At 38.5% G+C, this 24,361-nt stretch overlaps 1 protein-coding gene across 1 annotated transcript in view; it reads left to right on the top strand.

The window, feature by feature from the left end:
• The window catches only part of KLHL3 (kelch like family member 3), a 118,266-nt gene that overhangs the window by 4,674 nt on the left and 89,231 nt on the right, over nucleotides 1-24,361 (top strand). The window contains exon 2 of the mRNA XM_052643643.1: nucleotides 6,871-6,990. Within this exon, the coding sequence (XP_052499603.1) occupies nucleotides 6,871-6,990 (120 nt within the window). The remainder of the gene's footprint in view (nucleotides 1-6,870; nucleotides 6,991-24,361) is intronic.

Genomic DNA, 24,361 nt, shown 5'->3' with positions numbered 1-24,361 from the left:
CAAGAACATTTTGGGGTAAGTTTTCTAAAGCAAGTGTTTTATTTGATGAAATTTGCCAACATAGAATTGACCTAATTTTTTTTTTTTTTCATTTTCTGGATAAACCTTGAAACTAGGTTAGACTGAAAAGAGCATTGATGCACTGTGTAAAAAATAACTTGAACATGTTTTGTTCTTAAATTTTTTTTCTCTGTCAAGTTCAATGGTGGTCAAGTTACAAATCTGTAACTTTTTATAATTTAAAAGGGTTTTCAGACTTTCAGCCCTGCTTTCATGGACTTTTCTTTTTAACTTGTGAAAGACTATTGTAACCTCTATCAAAACCACACACATGGAAGAGTTCAGCTCTCCTATTCAAACCTAATAGAAGTTTGGCTTCCAAAAGGCCACATAATGAGGGCTGTGTTTTCTTTCAGTCTTTCTCTCCCCTTGTCTCATTCTGTCTGTCTGAACTCATGTTTTTATTATATTTTGCATTTTTACGCAGCCTGCTGAAGTGATTGCCTTCTTGGTTTGGAAGGAAGCTATTTGTGAATTGGACTGTTAGGAATGTGATTAGTAACATACCTGTTCTTGAACTGGTTTATGAAAGAGCACATTACAAGAATGGCAGCAGCTGCTGACCAGCTTTGATGCATCATGACAGGCTTGTATGAAAATTCTGAGTTCTGTCCAATTAATAATATTAACTCCAGTACATACTGTAGTTCCCCACAATCAGTGAAGTGAAATAGTGCCATGGCACAGGTCCTAGGGGATTCAGTCTTTCTCATTGGCTTGGTTTGGCCACACCATGAAGAACCTCAGAGAGTGGATCATAAGGATGGAGTCTCCCTTGACCTGTTGGGCTGTGGACATTGTCCCAAGACAGTGAACATTGTTATGAAGAGCGTAGGCCCTGGAGTGGATTAGACATGGGTCTGAGTGGCAGTTCTCCACTTAGTAGTTATGTGGGATTTCTGGACAAGTTTTATCTCAGTGCCTGAGAAGGTTATCCTTTATAGGGTTGTTCTGAAGATAAAGTGAGATAGTAGAGGTAAAGTAAGCTTTCATAAATGTTAACTGTTACTACCCAGGAACCATAGCTTACTGATGCATTATTTTCCCTGGGTCCGTGTGGCCTGTTGCAGGGAATCAACTGATGCTTGAACTGAGGTGGCCCAAGTGAAAAAGTAGGAGAATATGGAGCTCTATAGCAGTCTGTGTGTGGGGGTGTTCCTTGAGGACAGGGCGGCACTATCATGCCCTGAATCCCGTTACTTGGTTATCTTCAAGAGCCAGGTCATTCATTCATCCAGATGCAGAAATCTCAGTTAGTTCATTTTGGCCTTGAACTTTAGGATTGAGAAATATGCTAGTTCTCCCAGAGCTAGTTTACCCAGAGCCTGGTAGGTTCCAAAATCTTCTCTTGTCCTTTGCTGCCCAGACCTGAAGAAGTGGAGTCATGCTGATGAACTCTTCATGAGAAACTGAGGTACAGCAGTCAGAGTGTCATTTTATTAATTTGTGATGAAAAGTATTACTGGCACAATGTTCCTGAGGACCTGCTACCATACTTTCTTTCTTCCTAAAGGAAAGCCACAGGGGAAGCCAACTTGATCAAGAGGCTGCATTGCGAGCTGGGGACTGAGTAAGGTCATTTGAGTGTTTATAGGCTTCAAGTTCCACAGCAGGGATCTGACATGAGGCTGAACCTAATAACTGTCTGATGATTAAATCATTTCTTCCATAGTGTGGGGTGAGCTGGACCAAGAGCTTTCTCAGCCTGATTCTTGTTTTTCGATTTCCCTTTCTAAAGGAAATTTTCTTACCTTTTTTTTTTTTTTTTTAAAGGGCATTTTCTTTATTGAGGGATTTTGATACATTCGGCATAGCCTTCCTCGGACTCACAGAGTTGTGCTGACCCCCGTAGGTGACTTTGCCTCTCTTTATTCTGTCTCATTTATAGCTTGACCATCATGTGCTTGGGCTCTATCTGTGTGGCCCATGCTGCCTGAACTTTATTTGCATCTCTTGAAGACTTTCAGCAGGGATGCAGTTCTTAACTCTCAGCAGTGTTTCTTAGACTCCCCTTTCCTCTCCTCTCCATTCTCTCACACCCTGGATGCTCCAGAGTTCCTCTTGGCAGATTCCCCCAAACACATCTGGACAATTAGATGCTCTGAGGTTTCTATGTCTCCTGCTTTGCTGACATGCATGCTATTGTCCTTTCTATTCATTGCCTGGATTTTTCTTAGTGATGGAAAGAGCCTAAGAACTAACGCAAGAGGCAGTAACTCTTCTTGCTTTCTTCCTTCTTCTCTAGAGGAGTGTGACTTTCTCTTCTACCCCTGCCTGCCCTGCTTCCTGTCAAGAGCTTCCTGATTCTGTATCACCAATGCAGGAAGCTAGGTTGGCTAAGAAAGCTCCTCCCCTCCCCCTACCACCTCCTTTGGGGAAGGACAGAGGGGGAAGTTGAGAGGGATAAAGCTATAATTATTTTAGAGGATGTGAGAAAAATGGGATAGTTGATAGTTATATCTCATTTACTAATCCATCCATTCAGTTACTCAATAATTTATTGAGTACCTGCCATGTGCCATAGGCTAATAATATAGAGGGAAATAAGACACCATCCTGGTTCTCATGGATCTCAAAATCTAGGGTGGGCAGTGGTATGCAAGAACCAGCACTCACCCACTTGCTAGAGCTGCTTGCTAAATTTTTAAGAATTTTGTGAGTCAGTCATTTAAATACAGCCCTTATTTTAAAAATTATGTGATTTACTGATAAATTATATTGACATAGTAAAGATTCATCTCTTCCTAATTATTTTACTAATGGGCTTCCTTGGTGGCTCAGACAGTAAAGAATCTGCCTGCAAAGTGGGAGACCATCAGCAAGAGGTCTGAGGGTTGATGAAAATGAGCTAGACATAGGGGACAATGGGTGGGGATAGGGCAAAAGAGCTTGATATATTTAGGCAATTGTGAATATTTTAGTACTTGAGTAACAGAGTCTTCAGGACAACAATGAGATGAGGAAGCATCAGGCTGGGTCTCTGAGATTTCTTCTGTATGCAGTGAGGAACCAGTGAGAGGTTTCACATAGGACATGCCATGTGCACAGTGACATTCTGTAAAGATCATTCTGAAGTCTTTGAGGAGGACGTTACTGTAGTAACTCAGGTAAGAGATCAGGATGACCTGGACTGAAGTTGTAGTAGCAGTGACTGTGAGAAGGGAATGGGGTAGAGAGAGGTTAAAGGACCTAGGACTGATGGGACTTATGGTAGTATGTGAAGTGAGAGACGGAGTGAAGCAGACATCAAAGATGATATCCTAGTTTCTGCCTTACATAGATGATTGGGTAGTTGGGTTTGACTCTGAGACCGAGAGTACAGAAAGATGAGTAGGCTTCAGAGAGGGTGGGGAGCATCAGTTGAGTATAAGTTACTATGAAAAATCTAAGTTGGGGAGTCAGTTCAGATACTGGATATATGGATCTGGACTTTAGAGGAGAGGGGAGGGTGGGAGAAAAGGCTGTGGGAGGTGGCATGCCATGAAAGAGGGCCTAATGTTTACAGTTTATGTATTTTTCTTTATAACTCATAAATATTATAAGATTTTATGTGTATTAATTTACAGTTTAATTTTGAAGACCAACTTTCATTTTTAAGATTGTTATTGAAAGGGGCAGTGTTTGGGCAGACCATCCCCACTGTGCTCTACTGTCTACCACCCACAGGGACAAAGTGGAGGGTTTTCAGATCAGATTTCACTGATGGTAAATATGTCATGAAGACATGCTGTGGGCATGGCCTTCTGCTGGGCAGGCTAAACTGTTGAGAGTCCTTGGACACATCGTCCTTGCTTACCAGGAATAAGGAGTCTAGCATGGGGGGCTGGGTGTTCAAATATGTGCTATGAAAAGGTCATCAAACATGGGTTCGTATCCTATGTGCAGCTGAGTTACAGGCCAGAAATACTACAACAGTTTAGGGGAGGCAGAGATCACTTAGGAATGAAGTAGTCAAAGGACTTCATAGAGAAGGCAAAACTTAACCTACTGGGCCATCCTGGAAGACTGGAAAATTCAAACACAAACACAACAAGGAAGAGCAAGCTCCCCAGTTACTAGTCACAGGGGATTGTTGTCAGCACTTCCAGAATGTCTCTCTTTGATCTACATCCTTCCCATATATGTAAAATAGAACTAATAATGTCTGTCCACTGGGCCTTTGTGAACTCTAATCTCATAAAGTTTCTGTCAGAAACCTTTAGTTGTTCTCTGATCAATACCAGATATTTTCTCATCCTGGCTTTTAAGTCTCTGCAATTTGAAGACAGTATTTATAATGAATATTTGTGCAGTGTTTTACAGTTTCTAAATTTGCTCCAGAAATGCAAATATAGTTTAGTATTAGAAAATATGTCATATACCACATTAACAGATTAAAGGGAAACATCCATATGATCATCTCATTAGATTCACAAAAGATTTGATAAAATTAATATAATTTATGATTAAAATTAAAATGTTAGTTTCTTAATTTGATAAAGGCCATCTACAAAAATCCTAAAATTAACATACAATGAGGAAACATCACAAACATCTTTTTAAAATTTAAAATGAGGAAGATGACAAGAATATTCATTAGGACATTTTATGTTTATCATTCTGTGATATATGTCTAAAGGTGGCATAACAAGGTGAGTGGGGAAAAAGAAAAGGTATTCAATAAGTGGAACTTACAGGAAAAATTAGATCCATATTTCATGGCGACATAAAAATCAACATTAGATAAAATAAGGGCTTAAATATCAAAAGCAAAATCATTAAACTTTTAGTATAAAATAGAAATTTACATCTATCTGGCCTGGAGTAGGGAAGGACACTTAAGTTATAAAAGAAATTATACTTGTGGGATTTTTAATAGGAAGTTTTAAATTTTTACTAGGTCCTCCCTCTCCTTGATAACTTTCTCTGTTTTGAGATTTTCTTAATGTTTTTAAACACATGATTCTGCCTTGATATTTATCATCCTGTGCTTAGCTAACTTCTTTGTACCTAGAATGCAGATAGTCCCACAGTTCAGATGTCTGTGGCTTACATTTTCCTGCTGAACTAAAAGTGGGAAGGAAGCCAGTAGAGGCGAGTGTCCTGGTTAGACAAGCTGTGGGTCTGGCATGCTGGTTATATTGGAATGTTCCAACGTTACCATTCCCAGTGTGAGATCTAGAGAAACTCTCAGGTCTCCGAAACTATCTTAACCATGGCAACTCCTTTCTTGAGCCAGTTTGCAAGGCTAGGTGGTAGCATCAACAGAGGCTCACTAGAGAAAGGCAAAGGAAGTTACTGGCAGTGTCTTAGAGTTGGTTTGAACTGTGGGTCCCCAAATCTACACCAGTGGAGAAGGTTCTGGTTTTCTGTGAGAAGGTAAAGCTTAGCCTGGTCCAAACAGACATAACTCCAAGGTCCCAGACTTGGCTTGGAGCTGAATAGTTTTATCAGTTTGGGGAGAAAGTCCTTTTCTTGCTCATTTTTTTGATTCTTCTTTCCCACCCCACCATCAAGTTGAGACATGTTGCTTGGAAGTGATTGAGCATCTCGCTGGCATTCCACAGGAATTTGAGTGTTTTGTCTTTGGTGTAGAAGGCTTTGAGATTATAGGTGCCTCTTGCTAGTCACCACTTGCTCACCTAACCCACATATAGTCGTTTTATTACAGTTACAATCCCTTGTCTTTCTATGGGATTATGGTTTCTCCAAAGCTTTCAGTTATGCCACTATTCTCCACGCTGTGGCCAATGTGAACTTCCTAAAGCACGCATGTATTCACTTGCTTCCTGCTCTGCTTCTTTGCTTAAAACTGAGGGCTTCTCATTGTTTTAGAATGAAACCCAAACTCCTTAGCTTTGTTTTTATGTGGCACTTATAAGACTACTTTTAGTTTTACTGAACTTCTAGTGCTCTGATTCCACTGGACTCCTTTTCTCTAGGTCTTTGTTCATATTGTTTCCTCTGTGTCCCCATCTTACTTCTTACCTGGTTAATTTCTGCTATTCCTTAAGATTTCTATTCTTCCTCAGCTTCCAGTAAGTTTTTCCTCAACCTGCCATCACTGAGATAGTTGCCTATCCTTTGTGCTTCTGTGTGGGCATGCACGCTAAGTTGCCTCAGTTGTGTCTGACTCTTTGTGATCCTATGGATCATAGCCTACCAGGCTCCTCTGTCCATGGGATTCTGCAGACAAGAATACTGGAGTGGGTTGCCATTTCCTCTTCCAGGGGATCTTCCTACCCAGAAATCAAACCTGCATCTCTTATGTCTCCTGCATTGGCAGGCAGGTTCTTTACCACTGGCACCACTGGGGAATCCCTTTGTGCTTCTGTAATTCCAATCAGATCATAATACTCTGATATGTTTAAATGTTGACTTGGCTTTCTCCATCACTGAACTCTACGCTTTGCAAGAGCACGATCTGTGACTTAGCTGTTGTGTTTCTCTTGAATTTAAACGATTTAGTAAGCTCCACTAAATGTTTGTTGAATGAACCTACACCCCTGTGAAGTGAGTGGTACAGTGCTTAGTTGCCCCTCACCCTATACCCTTTTAGGGATGGAGAGATGGAGAATAAGGACCTCCCACAAAGTCACACCAGTGCTGGATGGAAGAAGCTAACTAGGGTCTGAGGGGTACATCTTGCACTGGAAGATCCTGAAGAAATTCCTGACCCAGTGATTTCCTTCCCTTCTGGGCCTGTGGTGAAGAGAACAGGCTGACAGAGATGCCCCTGGTGGGTAAATGGATGGGTTTGTGACAGTTGGATCAATGAGTTTGCCAACATGTGATCCTCTCTCTCCTCTCCCTCTCCCTTCCTGTTCACAGCATCAAACCAAGCTCCCAGCCCCTGATACAAACTGGGGATGATGAAAAGAACCAGAGGACCATCACTGTCAACCCTGCCCACATGGGGAAGGCGTTCAAGGTTATGAATGAACTGCGGAGGTACTTTTCCTATTTTGCCCATGCCCTTTTGGAAGGAACTTAACTGGGTGAGCGTCATCAGGGTTTGAGAACAGAAGTCAGAACACCACCATCTAGTGAAGTCTGACTCTTCCCCACCCACTCTCAGTCAGTTGGCTTTCCCTTTCGAATTCTGATAGAGACAGAATGACTCCCCCAAAGCTCTCTCTTTTCTTTGTATTTATTTAACACCTATCATTTTAGTGCTTAATCACTGGGGAAAAATCCCTTATGGTTGCAGCAGTTCTGTTCATAAACTTGATTTCCAACTGAACCAGCTGCTTGAAGGCCAATAATAGAGTGAATGCAACACCTACACACACTTGCAGATTAAAGATTGCAGATGCCATGCATTTTCTTTTGGCCTCTCTCTCTTTCCTTGGTCTCAAATTTGTCTTTGTCAAGGCAACCACACAACAGGGAGAATACCTAGCTTCTAAAATACAATTTAACTCTATAAAGAAAGAAATGAAGTGCAAAAGCACTCATTCTCACTGAGCTAAACAGTGAGGGGTATGCAGACTATTTGTAAGGCCAAGGTGCATGTTTGCTGAGCTTTGTTGCAAGACAGGTTCAGGACATTGAATGAGTTTTTTTGTATGAAGGCTGTGCATACAACCTCTTCTTTATCAGAGCTTCCTTTGCCCATGCCATTATTTTTCTTTTGTATTGAAATACAGTTGATTTACAATGTTGTGATATTTTCAGATGTATAGCAAAGTGACTCAGTTATATATACTTTTCAGATTCTTATCCATTATAGGTTACTATAAGCTATTGAATATAGAGTTCCCTGTGAAAGTGAAAGTCACTCAGTTGTGTCCGACTCTTTGGGACCCTAGGGACTATTCAGTCCATGGAATTCTCCAGGACAGAATACTGGAGTGGGCAGCCTTTCCCTTCTCCAGGGATCTTCCTAACCTGGGGATCAAACCCAGGTCTCCCTCATTGCAGGCAGATTCTTTACCAGCTTATCCACAAGGGAAGCCCAAGAATACTGGGGTGTATAGCCTATTCCTTCTCCAGCGGATCATCCTGACCCAGGAATCGAACCGGGGTCTCCTGTGTTGCAGGTGGATTTTTTACCAACTGAACTATCAGGGAATTCTGCAGGCCAGAATACTGGAGTGGGTAGCCTTTCCCTTCTCCAGGGGATCTTTCCAGCCCAGGGATCGAACCCAAGTCTCCCACATTGCAGGCGGATTCTTTACCAGCTGAGACACAAGGGAAGCCCCATGGTTCCCTGTGATATTAACTAAATCCTTGTTGCTTATCTATTTTAGATATAGTAGTGTATATCTGTTAATTCCAAAGTCCTAATTTGTCTCTCTCCTACCCTTTCACTTTTGGTGACCATAAGTCTATTTTCTGTGTCTGAGTGTCTATGTCTCTTTTGTAAATAAGTTCATTTAAATTGTAATGTTAGATTCCACATCTAAGTGATATCATGTGATATTTATCTTGCTCTCTCTGACTTTCTTCACTTTTAGTATGACAATCTCTAGGTCCATCTATGTTGCTGCAAATGGCATTTTTTTTTAATGGCTGAGTAGTATTCTGTTATATATATAATGTTTTACACACACACACACACACACACACACACAGACAGACACACACACATAATGGTGATCTACATGAAAGTGAAAGTTGCTCAGTTGTGTTCGACTCTTTGCGATCTCACAGACTATACAGTCCATGGAATTCTCCAGGCCAGAATACTGGAGTGGGTAACTGTTCCCTTCTCCAGGGGATCTTTCCAACCCAGGGATCGAACCCAGGTCTCCTGCACTGCAGGCAGATTCTTTACCAGCTGAGCCACCAGGGAAGCTTATATATATATATATGTATGTATGTATACACATAAACACACACACACCCCCCCTCACACACACCGTATCTTCTTCTTCTCTTTTTGTTTTTACTACCACCAGCACCTATTTATTACCTTGAAAAAGTCTTAAAGACATTTATAATTTGTAAAATGCATCATTATCAGTGCTTTTCCACTTAAAAGAAAAAGAGAAACACTGTCATTAAGCCATAATTTGCCATTAGCTGCTAGATGCCATCTAGTTTTCTATGATGTTAACTCTGCAAAAATGTACATACGTACATTTTATGGATGTTAACATATGAAGAAACATAATACAGTTAAAAAGGGAAGGAAAAGGAAAATTAACAAATTTCTGTACATATTAATGAATAAATATATTCACAGCATGAAAAAAATGTATATACCATATCTTCTTTATCCATTCATCTATCAGTAGACATTTAGGTTACTTTTGGCTATTTACAATAGCCAAGATATGGAGTACATGTCTCTTTTTGAATTAGAGTTTTTGTCTTTCCTGGATATATGCCCAGGAATGGGATTGCTGGATCATATGGTAAGTCTATTTTCTTTTTTAAGGAATTTTTATGCTGTTCTCCATAGTGGCTGTACCAATTTACATTCCTACTGATAGCATAGGAGGATTCCCTTTTCTCTACACCCTCTTCAGTATTTATCATTTGTAGATTTTTTAATGATGGCCATTCTGATCAGGGTGAGGTGATGCCTCATTGTAGTTTTGATTTGCGTTTCTCTAATAACTAGTGACATTGATCTTTTGATGTGTTTGTTGTACCAATGCCATTATTTATCACATATTTCATCCTATTGTATGCTATAACTGTTTATCTCCTCTTTTCTCTGTAGTTCATGAGCTTCCTGAGGGCAGGAACAATTTCTGAATCATTTTAGTCTCTAGCACCTAGTACTTCATAGGAGCTTTGAGTTATTCACTAAAGATCCCCAGACACACTGGCTGGCTCTGAGATGTGTGGGAGAGGGTGCAAGGTGAAAAATGATAATAGGTCAATGAAAATGGTCTTCCTACAGTGCAAATAAGTGTTATGAAGGAAAAATGTATCAGGTGCCTGCCAGGTGGTAGGTGTGCAGTAATTATTAGTTTCTTAAAGGGTGTCATGAAAGAAAGCATGTAAAACTGCAGCTTTGGAGAGCACATCCTAAGGGGAAAGATGCTTGACCTAAATTCTAAAGGACAAGTAAGAGTTAGAGAAACGAAAAGTGGTAAGGTTAGGGAGATGTCTTCCAGGCAGAGAAAATGGCATGAGCAAAGCATGTATAGTTGAAGATGTGATTGTTGTGTAGGGGTTTGAACTACTTGTAAAAATAAATTCTATATTCATTTACTTGATTTTCTTTTCTGCAGGGTCTAGGCTTTGGCATTAAACACCAAGTTAAATTAGATTTGTCTTACGCTCTATTGCTCAGTTTTTATTAATATTAGGCTTCCTGCCAGATTTTCTAGAAACTCCATCCATAGTTGTTTTAGGTGGTGGATAGTGCTAACATTCATCCCTAATGTTTCTTTGTTACTAAAGAATTTGTATTGTGTTCCCTAGACACTATTGAAGTTCCTCATTTTGTTCCCTTGAGTATGGCTTGTGTCCTTTGTCTGATTTAAGGCTTCAGGTCTCCAAATAAACAACCTAACTTTACACATGGAGGAATTAGAAAAGAAGTTTAATCGAAGCTCAAAATTAGCAGAAGGAAAGAATTAATAAAGATTAGAGCAGAGATCAGAAATGGCAACCCACTCCAGTGTTCTTGCCTGGAGAATCCCAGGGATGGGGGAGCCTGGTGGGCTGCCGTCCGTGGGGTCACACAGAGTTAGACATGACTGAAGTGACTTAAAAAAAAAAAGAGCTGAGATCAAATGAAATACAGATTAGAACGACAATAGGAAAAAAATGAAGCTAAGAGTTTTTTTGAAAGAATAAACAAAATTGACAAATCTTTAGCTAAGCTAACGAAGACAAAAGAGAGAGAACCCAAAATTATAAATGAAAAAGGAGACATTACAACTGTTATCACAGAAATACAAATGATTGTAAGAGGCCACTATGAACAATTATATGCCAACAAATTGGATAACCTAGAGCAAATGGATAAACTCCTTGAAACATATGAACTACCAAGACTGAATCAAGAAGAAGAGAACCTGAACAAACCAATAATAATTAAGGAGATTGAATCAGTGAGCAAAAATCTCTCAACAAAGAAAAGCCCGTGACTGGATCATTTCACTGGTGCATTCTACCAAATTTCAGAGAAGAATTAACACCAGTCCTTCTCAGACTCTTCCCAAAACTTGAGGAGGATGAAACACTCCCAAACTCATTTTAACGAGGCCAGCATTACCCTGATATCAAAGTGAGATAAGGACACTACAAGAAAAGAAAACTAGACCACTATCCCTGACAAGTATTAACGTAAAACTTTTAAACAAAATACTACTGCTACTGCTAAGTTGCTTCAGTCGTGTCCGACTCTGTGCGACCCCATAGATGGCAGCCCACCAGGCTCCCCGTCCCTGGGATTCTCCAGGCAAGAACACTGGAGTGGGTTGCCATTTCCTTCTCCAATGCATGAAAGCGAAAAGGGAAAGTGAAGTCGCTCAGTCATGTCCGACTCTTCGTGACCCCATGGACTGCAGCCTACCAGGCTCCTCCACCCATGGGATTTTCCAGGCAAGAGTACTGGAATGGGTTGCCTTTGCCTTCTCTGAAACAAAATACTAGCAAACAGTATATGTATGATCTGGTAAAATATGATCTGATGAAAGGACCAAATACTATGATCAACTGAGATTTATCCCTGGGATGCAGGGGTGATTCAAGGTAAATCAATAAAGATGATACACCATGTTCATAGAATGAAGGATAAAAGCCATAACATCTTTTTAATAGAGCAGGAAAAGTGTTTAACAAAATTCAACATCCCAGCAAATTGGGTGTAGAAGGATTATACCATAACATGTTAAAAGCCCTATGTGACAAACCCATAGCTAACATCATACTGAATGGTGAAAGTTTGAAAGCTTTTCCTTTGAGGTCAGGAACAAGACAAGGGTGCCCACTTTTACTACTCTTTTTGATCATAGTACTGGAAGTTCTAGCCAGAGTAATTAGGCAACAGAAAGAAATAAAAGGCATCCAAATTAGAAAGGAAGAAATAAAATTGTCTGTTTTGCAGATAACATGGTTCTGTATATAAAAAACCCTACACGACTCCACCAAAAAAACTGTTAGAACTTAAAAATAAATTTGGTAAGTTTACAGGATACAAAATCAACATACAAAGATCAGTTGCATTCCTATACACTGATAGTTATCTGAAAAAGAAATAAAGATAACAATCTCATTTTAAATAGTGTCACAACAATAAAACATTTAATAATAAATTTAACCAAGAAGGTGAAAGATTTGTACACTGAAAACTTGATGAGAGAGATTGAAGAAGACACAAATGAAAGATATCCTGTGTTCTTGCATCAAAAGAATAGTGTTAAAATGTTCATACTCCCCAAAGCTATCTGTAGATTCACTGCAATCCCTATCAAAATTTCCATGGCATTTTTTCACAAAAATAGAGAAAACATTCTTAAAATTTGAATGGAATCACAAAAGACCATGAATAGCCAAGGCAATCTTGTAAAAGGAGAACATAGTTGGAAATATTGCACTCTCTGATTTCAAACTACAGTTGGCCCCTGAACAACATGGGTTTGAACTGTGAGGGTCCACTTATCTGAATTTTTTTTTCACTAACTGCTATGGTACTGCACTATTTGTGATTCCATATCTCTGATATGAAATTGTGGATATGAAGAGCTGATATAAAGTTAGATGTGGGTTTTCCACTGCATGTGGTGGGGAGTTGGCACTCCTAATCCCCACATTGTTCAAGGGTCAAGTATATGTGACAAAGCTGTGGTAATCAGAACAGTATGGTATAGACATATAGACCAGTGGAACAGAGTTGAGAGCCCAGAAATAAACCCACATGGATATGGTCAACTCATATTTGGCAGGGGAGCCAAGAGTATTTAATGGGGAACGGATAGTCTTTCATCAGATGGTATTAGGATAACTAGATATTCACCTGCAAAAGAATGAAATTGGATGCCTATCTTATACCACTCACAAAAATTAACTCAAAATGGATTTAAAACTTAAATGTTAAGACCTGAAACCATAAAACTCCTGGAAGAAAACAGGGGAAAAAATAAACAAATAGGACTTCATTAAACTAAAAGCTTCTGCACAGCAAAGGAAATGATCAACAAAATGAAAAGGCAACCTATGAAAGGGAGAAAATACTGGCACACCATAAATTTGAGGAAGGGTTAATATCTAAAATATATAAAACATTGAACTCAAAAGAAATGGTTAAAAATGGTACTATCATGTAAGAATTGAATCGCTAGTCTATGTCTGACGCAGGATACAGCACGCTTGGGGCTGGTGCATGGGGATGACCCACAGAGATGTTATGGGGAGGGAGGTGGGAGGGGGGTTCATGTTTGGGAACACATGTAAGAATTAAAGATTTTAAAATTAAAAAAATAAAAAAATAAAAATAAAAAAAAATGGGCAAAGGACCTGAATAAACATTTTTTCCAAAAAAGTTACCCAAATGGCCAACAGGTACATGGGAAGGGGCTTAACATTACTCATCATGAGGGAGACTCAAATCAGAACCACAATGAGGTATCACCTCACACCTGTTAGAGTGGCTATTATCAAACAAACAAACAAAAAACTCTAAGAGATAACAAGTGCTGCTGAGGCTGTGGAGAAAAGGGAACCTTTGTGTGCTATTGGTAGGAACGCAAATTAGTACAGCCGCTATTGAAAACAATATGGAAGTTCCTCAAAAAATTAAAAATTGATCTGCTATACAATCTAGCAATCACACTCTGGGCATGTATCTGAAGAAAATGAAATCACTTTCTCGAAGAGCTATCTGTACCTCCAGGTTCATTGCAGTGATATTCACAGTAGCAAAGACATGAACACAACATTAAGTTTTGGTCAGAGAATGAATGGATAAATAGGATGTGGTATATTAACACAATGGAATATTATTCAACTGTAAAAAAGGAGGAAGTCTTGTCATTTGCACCAATGTGGATAAACCTTGAGGGCACTGTATTTAGTGAAGTAAGTCAGAGAAAACCAAAGACTGTATGATTTCATTTATATGTGAAGTCTGAAAAACCTGAACTCTCAGAGAGTACATTAGTGGTTGTCAGGGAGTGGAGGTTGTGGGAAATGAGGTGTTGGCCAAGGGGTACAAATTTCCAATTGTAAGAAGAGTAAGTTCTGGGGATCTTATGTATAATGTGGTAACTATAGTTATCAATACTGTATTGTGTACTTGAAAGTTGCTAGAAGAGTAGATCTTAAAAGTTCTCGCCAGAAGAATAAAAGTAGTAGCTGTGTGTGGTGACGGATGTATTATCTTATTGTGGTGATTATTTCACAGTATATATCGAATCATCACATTATACACTTGGAACTTACACAATGTTATATGTCAATAGACTTGGGGAAAGAAGACTTTTGGTCTCTCACCATACCTTATTTTGCCTGGTTTAGCCCACTCCAGTAACTACTTAAAGGCAGAGCTCAGGAAATAGCTTTGCCCACAGAATTCCCCCCAACTCTCACTTTATATTATTAATATTTTTTCCTTTTGCTTAAATAACTGAAAATACTGCTATGTCCTCCTTTTTTTTTGTTGTTGTTGCAAGTTACCACACTTTTGCATTTTTCCTTAAAAGCCTCGGCTTGGATTTAACCTCTTCCAACAGTCCTGGTGCTTCTCTTTTGTGTAAATTACCATTTGCCAGTCTCTGAGAAACATTTTCTCAAGATGCTCTGTGGGAAAATAGATCTGAGCCAAAATGAGTTTTAAAAATGCTATATAAAACTGCTATACTCCCCTCCAAGATTCATAATATATATAGGTAGATTAAAACCTCTGAGAAGTCATACAATAAACTTGTCTAACTGAGGGTTTCCCTCATGGTTTTGAACCCTCTTTGGTTGTTATGTACAGACCGAGTGTTTTGTGAAACTTATTTTGGAAAACACTGGTCATTTGCTGAAACTTAAGTGAATAATCTTTATATTAGTCAGGGTTTTTCAGAGAAACAAAACCAATAAAATCTATTTTTATTATTTATTTATATATATGCTATTGGTTCTGCTTCTCTGAAAAAACAAGATATATAAGAGGAGATTTATTATTGAAATTGGCTCACTTGATTATGGAGGCTGAGAATTCCCACAGTGTGCTGTCTCCATGTTGGAGAACCAGGAAAGGTAGTGGTATAATTCAGTCCAAATCTGAAATCCTGAGAAACAAGAGCCAATGGAGTATGTCTTGTGGTCCAAAGCCCTAAGAACCAAGACCTCTGATGTCTGAGGGCAGAAGATAATGTGTAGTCCATCTTAAGGAGAGAAAGAATTCATCCTTCCTCCACCTTTTTGTTCTATGCAAGCCCTCCGTAAATTGGATGTTGCCCACCTACATTGGTGAAAGAGATCTTTTCTCAGTCTACCAGTTCAAAGGCTAATCTCTTCTGGAAAGACCTTTGCAGACACACCCACCAATAATATTTCATCAACTATCTGGGCATCCCTTATCCTGGTTGACTTGGCACAAAACATTAGCCATCACAATCCTGTTCTTCCTCATTTTGTTTTTTTTCAAATGGACCACAATCTGTTTATGTTTTTGTTGGGAAATTTTAGTTCAGGTTTGGGCATGGATTTCCCTTTAGTTTTTCTTTAAATTTAAAATTTTTCTTTCAATTTTTTTTTTTTTTGTAAAAAGAATATATTGTAGAATATTTAGAAAATACAGGTGAGGGAAAAGTCACAGTGGAAACCATTATTAACATTTAGGAGAAGATCTTTTTTTCTTTAAAAAGTATGACTCAACTGGATTTTTTTTCCTATGGGTGATTTTTAATTTTAAAAATATTTTAATTTTATTGGGGGTATAGTTGATTTACAATTGTGTTAGTTTCAGATGTACAGCAAAGTTATTTAGTTATACATATATTCATTCTTTTTAGGATTTTTTCTCTTATAGGTTATCACAGAATATTGGGTAGAAGTCCCTGTGCTATACAGTAGGTCCTTGTTGATTATCTGTTACGTAGTGTGTGTGTTCAACCAGATTTTTATTCTTAACATTTTGTTGAACAATTTTTTAAATGTTACTAACTGTTCTACAACTTCATTTAAAGTGGTTGAATGATACTCTATTTTTATTTTTTTAAAAGCAGTTCCCTGTTGTTGAATGTCTAGGTTTTCCAATTCCTTGCATAAATGATACTCACAGTGGTTTTGTGTAGGGCAGGATCGTGCACTGGTCACAAGCATAGACTGGAGCCAGACAGCCTGGTTTTAAACTTCGGCTCCAGTGCTGATTAGCTGCGTGACCCTGAACAAGTTAATTAATATCCCCAACCTCACTTTTGTCAGCCATATAATGAGGCTAATAATAGTTCCAGTCTTGCTGGCTTGTTAATAGAATAAGTTAAGTGCTTAGAACAGTGACAGCACATTAGTGCTGTCACTGTTGTTAAGTACTTGTGCACATTTACAATTATTTCTATAGAATTAATTCCTAGAAGTAGAATTGCCAACTGAAACAGAAAGTAACATAATGATAATAATAGGTATTCCTTAGATATTTTATGAGTTCCTGCAACAAACTGAACATTCTGTGTTAGCTTATGATGATGATGTGCTTTAGGAGTATGGCAGTAGGTGGGACAATCAAAGCCTTGCCCTCAATCTCACTTGCATTCTGGTGGTGTTCAAAGATTATATCAAGTTTTAAGGTGTTTAGGTGACTGCCTGAAAAAACTAGAGTGGAATGGGTGATACAGGGAGAGAAAGAGGGCCTGAATAGACACTTGATTGATTTGGGCGATTTCAGTCAGAACTGGGGAGAGGCATACTTTGTTTGGAGAAAGGCCAGGGTGAAGCACCTGGACATCCAGGGGTCAGGCTAATGAAATAGTACCTGATATTCCAGGGACCTGGGATTATTTCCTGCATTATTTTCACATTCCTCTCCTCCAGTTTTAAGCTTTTTTTTGTTAAGGCACACACGTTCTTTGCAATTTATGAATCACACAATTTACCTGTTTCCTGTTCTTTATACTTCCATGGTAGAAAATGAGCTGCTGGCATGGTAACCAAGCAAACTTGCTCCTCTTTTTGTACTTCATCACTCTGCTCTGGTCAAACCAACAGCTGCTTTTGGGCAGCAGAACCCTGATGGCTGTTTGTCTTCTGACTTATTGGCCAGCCAGCAAGTGGGGACGTGGTCCTTGTTGGAAAAGCACCTCCTGATCAGGCCTGAAAATGAGAGACAATCTTCTATCTCATCTTTACAGTTTTAATTTCTTGTCTGGCCACTGCAAACAATTCTCTGCTTCATCTTTTTTTCTTTTTAGATTATTGTCCAATATGGTTTTTTTTTACTATAGTAATAAAATAAAGGCAGTAATGAGATACCTTAGTATACTGCTTTCTGTTTTTCTTTTGACGTGTATCTTTGTTTTTAGCCTTTACATTATTTTTTACTTCTTGCTTTTAGTATAACTTTTTAAAATCAAAGTTTGCTTGATTTATAATATTGTATTATTAATAGTTTCAATATATAGTATACTGATTTTTTTTGCAGATTATATTTCATTGGTAGGTTACAGGATATTGAGTATAATTTCCTGTGCTGTACAGTAAATCTTTGTTGCTTATCTCTTTTATGTATAGTAATTTATATATTTTAATCCTGTATTCCTAGTTTGCCCCTTTCCCCTCATCTTTGGTAACCATAAATTTGTTTTCTGTGTCTGTGGGTCTGTTTCTGTTTTGTACATACATTCATTTGTATTATTTTTTACATTTCACATGTAATATCGTATAGTACTTGTCTCTCTCTTTCTGACTTATTTCACTAAGCATAATATTTTCTAGGTCCACACATGTTGCTGCAGATGGTGATTTTTGATTTTTTATCACTGGGTAATATTCCAGAGAGTGTGTGTGTGTGTGTGATCTTCTTAAGTCAGTCATCTGGGCATTTGGGTTGCTTCCATGTCTTGGCTATTACAAATAGTGCTGTTGTGAACACTGGAGTACATATATCTTATTGATTTAGACTTTTCATTTTTTGCAGATATATATGCTGTTTTTTAAATTTTGATAACAGCTTCATCAAGATATAATTCATATAACATACAGTTCACCCATTTAAAGTATATACTTTAATGGTATTTATTATATTAGCAGAATTGGGCAACCAACAGTCAGTTTTTGAATATTTCTATCCCGTCTACTTTAGCAGTAACTCCCCTATTATTCCTATCCACTCACCCTGCCTCGCCAGTGCTACACAATCACTAATCTACTAATCTACTTTCTGTCTTTATAGATTTGCCTATTTTGGAATTATATAATGTATCTTTAGTGACCAACTTTTTTCACATGGCATAATGTTCATTTCAAGGTTCATTCATGCTATAGCATGTCTCAGTATTTCATTCATTTGTATTGCTGAATAATAGTTCATTGTATGGATGTACAAATTTGAGACCATTTGGCTATTATGAATATTGCTGCTGGGAACATTCAGAAACAAGTTTTTGTGTCAATGTGTGTTTTATTTCTCTTGGGGGTGGGATTCCTGGGTCAAATAAAACCTATGTTTAACCTTCTGAGGAACTATCAGACTGTTTTCCGCAGCACTTTACATTTCTATCAGCAGTGTATGAAGGTTCCAATTTCTTCATATCTCATCAACACTTATTATATCCTGTGTTTTGATTATAACCATCCTAGTGTGTGTAAGGAGTTATCTCATTGTGGTTTTGATTTGCATTTCTCTGATAACTAATGATGTTCAGCATCTTTTTATGTCATCATTGGCCATTTCTATATCTTATTTGGAGAGTTCTATTAAGATTTTGCCTATTTTATTTTGGGTTATATGTCTACTTATTATTGAGTTGTAAGGTTTCAAGTTCTTAATATATCTAGATATAAGACTTTTTTCAGACATATGATTTACAAAGATTTTCTTTCATTTTGTATGTTTTCTTTTCACTTTCCTGATGTCCTGAAGCACAAAAGTTGTGAACTTTGATGTCTAATGTATTTTTTGTTTGTTTGTGCTTTTGGTGTCCTATCTAACAAATCATTGCCTAATCCAAAGTCATTAAGATTTACCCTAATGTTTCTTCTAAGAGTTTTCTAGATCCAGCTCTTACATTTAGGTCTTTGATCCATTGTGAGTTGATTTTTGTATATGATGTGAGGTAGAGATCCAACTTCTTTCTTTTGCATGTGGATATCCAGCTAATTGGGCTTCCCAAGTCAATTTAGTGGTAAAGAACTCACCTGCCAATACAGGAGATGTAGGTTTGATACCTGGGTCAGGAAGATCTAGAAAAGGAAATGACAGCCCATTCCAGTATTCTTGCCTGGAGAATCCCATGGACAGAGGAGCCTGGTGGGCTCAGTCCATAAGGTCACCAAGAGTCAGACACAACTGAAGCGACTTAGCAAACAAAGCATATCCATTTAATCCTAGCACCATTTGTTGAAAAGACTATTCTTTCCCAGTTGAATGGTCTTAGCATCCTTTCAGAAATTAGCTGACTATGAATATGAGTGTTTACTTTTAGACTCTCAGTTCTATTGTGTTGATCTTTGTGCTATTACTATGCTGTTTTTAGCTTTGTAGTAAGTGTCCCAAGTGGTTCAGTGGTAAAAGAATCCACCTGCTAATGCAGGAACCGCAGGAGATGCAGGTTTGATCCTTGGATTGGGAAGATCCACTGGAGGAGGAAATGGCAACCCACTCCAGAATTATTGCCAGGATAATCTCATGGACAGAAGAACCTGGCAGGCTACAGTCCAGGGGGTTGCAAAGAGTCGGATACAACTGAGTGACTGAGCATGTACATGCTTAAGTTTTGAAACTGGGATACCTGAGTTTTTCAACCCCTTTCTTTTTCAGGATTGTTTTGGCCATTCTAGATCCCTTGCACTTATGAATTTTAGGTTCAGCTTGTCCCTTTCTGCAAAGAAGCAGTTGAGAGTTTGATAGAAATTGTGTTGAATCTGTAGAACATTTTGGAGGAGAATTGTCACCTCAACAGTATTAATCTTCTAATTCATGAACACTGGAGGTCTTTCCATTTATTTAGGTCTTCTTTAATTTCCTTCAATTGTGTTTTATAGTTTTAGGGTACAGGCTTTGCACTCTTTTTGTTAAATTTATTCCTAAAATATTTAATTCTTTTTGATGCTATTGTAAATGGAATTTTTAAAATATCTTTTTTGGATTGTTCACTGCAAGTGTATAGAAATACAATTGCTTTTGTATACTGACTTTATATTCTTCAACCTTCTTATACTCCTTTATTTATTCTTCTAATTTTTTAGTGGATTCCTTGGGATTTTGTATGTACAAGATCATATCATTTGTGAATAGAGATAGTTTTATTTCTTTCTTTCCAATTTGGATGCCTTTCATTTCATTTCCTTGCCTAATTGCCCTGGCTTGCCACATTAATATTATCTTACTTATTAGTGGTATTTGATACAATTGATCATTCCTTCTTTTTTGCAACCATCTTTTCACTGAGCTTTTTGGGCACCACACCCTTTTGGTTTTCCTCCTGTCTCACTGGCTGTTTTCTCATCTCTTTTGTTGGTTCTTCTTCTTCTCCCAACTTCTTAACCATTTCTTGCCTGTGAATTCCAGACCCTAGTATCCACTTGCCTACTTGACAACCTCACTTAGATATCCAAAAGGCAGCTGAAATTTACCATGTCCAAAACTTACTCTAATCATAAATGAAGTATTTTGTGGAAAAAAGGGAGCCAAGAAATCAATTAATATTTACTGAATGTTTTTTATTAACACTATTCATTATCTTGTTTACAGCACATGTCAGTTCTGTGATTCTCAGGGGTCATGAATCCTGGTCAGTTTGATTCCAGGGTCTGAGCTCCTTCCTAACATCTCTACTGTATTTCTTTTAGACACGTTGTGTATAACTCAACTTTCCTCCAGATTGTCCTTTGGAGTAGTATGTGATCGCTCAGAAAAAAGAGTCTCACAGTATCTCTGGTGACTGGCCTCAGAAGTGCTGATGAGCCATGCAGTGCCTCTGGAGCTGCACCTTCCCTTTTCTCTGTGTAGTGGAGACAAAGATGTCTCCAGTGTGAAGACAAATGGTGGGAAAGTCTACTTTGAGTGTTTGGCAAGTTTTTATTGGTTACTTTCCCCGGTTAGAGTTTCTCTGGCCTTGAGATGTACCTCCTGCTTCTCAGAACTGCTCTCATTTATTTGCTGACTGGATTCTCCATCTTTATTCCTTTTTCCTTCTTGTCTCTTTTTCATTTGTTCAAGAATTATCAGCCTTTCTGGGTTTATGTAAGATATCCCACTTTATTTGCTTTCCTAGTACCTGACATTGAAAATTTGTTCAGCATCTGTGACTCATCTATGTCAATACTTTCCTTATTAAAATATTAATACTAGTTACCAAAAAAAATTACTTGCCTTTTTAAATAGCCCTGATAACTCTATTTTCTCTCCCAAATCTTTAACAGAAGTGAAAATGTCCAAGATGAATCTATTCATGTTGGGAATACATTTTAAAAATATATTTTATCCAAATTTAAATAAGACTATTCTCAAGTAGTACCTACAATCTCATTTGACCCCCATGGTATATGTCCCAAGGCAGCTAAGAAAGATGAGAAAATCGGTGGGGTCAATTTGTTCTTGTTCTTATAGCCTGTTGAGTCAGAGCCAGTTCTGTTCCCAGTTGAGCTGGTTTCTTCTGATAAGATTTGTGTTTAGGGTGTGCTGTTCACTGCAGGATGAGGTCCCACTCCCAGGTTTTGCTTCTTGGTGCCCAGAGGTCTGACCTTTCCCAGAAGTCCCCTCACTGGTTCCTTATTCCATGTGCTGAATCTTTCCTGATCCCCTTTCCCTTTTGGAGCTAACCTAGTTTCTGTCTTTTTCCATTCTAAGTATCAACCAATCATGAGGGAGGAATGGTACTGTACCTGGAGTCAGAACTGGATCGAAGACTAAGGCTTTTGTGGTTTGGGGTCACCTCTCTGAGCATCATAGGGTGATCTCTAAAGACATGTGCAGTTCTAGCCTTCTCAGGCTTTATGACTCGATTTCTCTGAAAAGTGAACCTGGTCTAATATCTGAGTAGTTGGCTTAATATGCTCTACTAGGGAGGGCAAATATGTAGCTTCTGTTCCATCTGCTTACCATGGAAGATTCATTATATTATCTCATCACTCTCATGTGGAACCCAGTCATGACCTCAGACTTCTCAATTCAGTATCAGATCAGTTCAGTTCAGTTGAGTCACTCAGTTGTGTCCGACTCTGTGACCCCATGGACTGCAGCACCCCAGGCCTCCCTGTCCATTACCAACTCCCAGAGTTTACTCAAACTCATGTCCATTGAGTTGGTAATGCCATCCAACCATCTCATCCTCTGTTGTCCCCTTCTCCTCACACCTTCAATCTTTCCCAGCATCAGGGTCTTTTCAAATGAGTCAGTTCTTCATATCAGGTGGCCAAAGTGCTGGAGTTTCAGCTTCAGCATCAGTCCTTCCAATGAATAATCAGGGCTGATTTTCTTTAGGATGGACTGGTTGGGTCTTCTTGCAGTCTAAGGGACTCTCAAGAGTCTTCTCCAATACCACAGTTCAAAAGCATCAATTCTTCGGCGCTCAGCTTGCTTTATGGTCCAACTCTCACATCCATACATGACTACTGGAAAAACCATAGCTTTGACTAGACAGACCTTTGTGGCAAAGTAATGTCTCTGCTTTTTAATATGCTGTCTAGGTTGGTCATAAATTTTCTTCCAAGGAACAAGCATCTTTTGATTTCATGGCTGCAGTCACCATCTGCAGTGATTTTGGAGCCCAAACAAATAAAGTCTCTCACTGTTTCCACTGTTTCCCCATGTATTTGCCATGAAGTGATGGGACCGGATGCCATGATGTTAGTTTTTGAGTGTTGAGCTTTAAGCCAATTTTTTCACTCTCTTTCACTTTCATCAAGAGGCACTTTAGTTCTTCTCTTTCTGCCACAAGGGTGGTGTCATCTGCTTATCTGAGGTTATGATGTTTCTCCTGGCAGTCTTGATTCCAGCTTGTGCTTCATTCAGCCCAGCGTTTCCCATGATGTACTCTGCATATAAGTTAAATAAGCAGGGTGACAATATACAGCCTTGATGTATTCCTTTCCCTAGTTGGAACCAGTCTGTTATTCCATGTCCACTTCTAACTGTTGCTTCCTGACCTGCATACAGATTTCTCATGAGGCATGAAGCAAGTCAGGTGGTCTGGTATTCCCATCTCTTTAAGAATTTAAGTTTTTTGTGATCCACAGTTCCGTATAGTGTGCAAGTAACTACTGCCAGTGGATCACAGTTGAACTGTTTTTTTTTTTTTAATTAATTAATTAATTATTTTTTAAAATTTTTATTTTTACTTTATTTCACTTTACAATACTGTATTGGTTTTGCCATACATTGTTTTTAATCTCCCTGTCTTCCCTCCCACTTCTAGTGCTTCAAGCTGAGGGAGGGACTAGCGGTGACCAAGATACTATAGAAGTTAAGAACGTGGGTTCTTGGGTTCAGCTCCTTATATTCAAATCCTGTCTCTATTGCTCCCTTTCTGTGTAACCTTTGGAAAGTTACTTAATGTCTCTGGGTCTCAGTTTCCTTCTTTTGAAACATGGGACATAATAATAGCTAAACATCTTAGGGTTGTAGAGAGGATTAGATGAAATAATATATATTTTAAAAAGTGCTTGGAACAATGCCTGGCACATGTAATTAAAAAAATGTTAGCTATTGTAATAATAATAGCCATGATAAGAATTTGAAAGGCTGGTAGAGGAAAAATTCTTGAATTGGTAGGTCTTGTAGTATCCTTGCTGTCTTCAAAGTAGTCAAATATTCGTTCCCTCTCTGAGTGTAGACTGATCCTGTTTAAAATATCATTCCTTCCTTCCTTCATTTATTTGTAAAAATTTGAGCCTACTGTGTGCTATGCATTCAGCCAAGTGTCTAGGATATAACAACAAATATGTCCTTTTCAAAAGTTTGTCACCTTGTTTGGGGTGAAAAACAAGTAAAAATATGGTTACAATTTTCTTTATAGTTGCAGTGATTGGAGTTTGCACAGGGTCTTTAGGGAGCACTGTGTATATACATGGAGTTTCTTTGATGATAGTGTTAAACCTGGGTGGGAAGAGAAATATACTTAAGTCCTCCGGACATGGCTGGCCTCTTACCAGTGTTTCATAGGCGGTGAGTGGATCACTTGGGGAATAGTTAATACCTGTTCTCACTGGCGTGCTCATGCTCCTTGGTGTTCATTCAGTCACTCAACTAGCAGCCTGAAACTGTTCC

This window comes from Budorcas taxicolor, chromosome 7 (genome assembly GCF_023091745.1).
Source record: "Budorcas taxicolor isolate Tak-1 chromosome 7, Takin1.1, whole genome shotgun sequence".
In the NCBI taxonomy this organism is placed as follows: domain Eukaryota; kingdom Metazoa; phylum Chordata; class Mammalia; order Artiodactyla; family Bovidae; genus Budorcas; species Budorcas taxicolor.
This window is presented reverse-complemented; position numbering and strand designations above follow the sequence as displayed.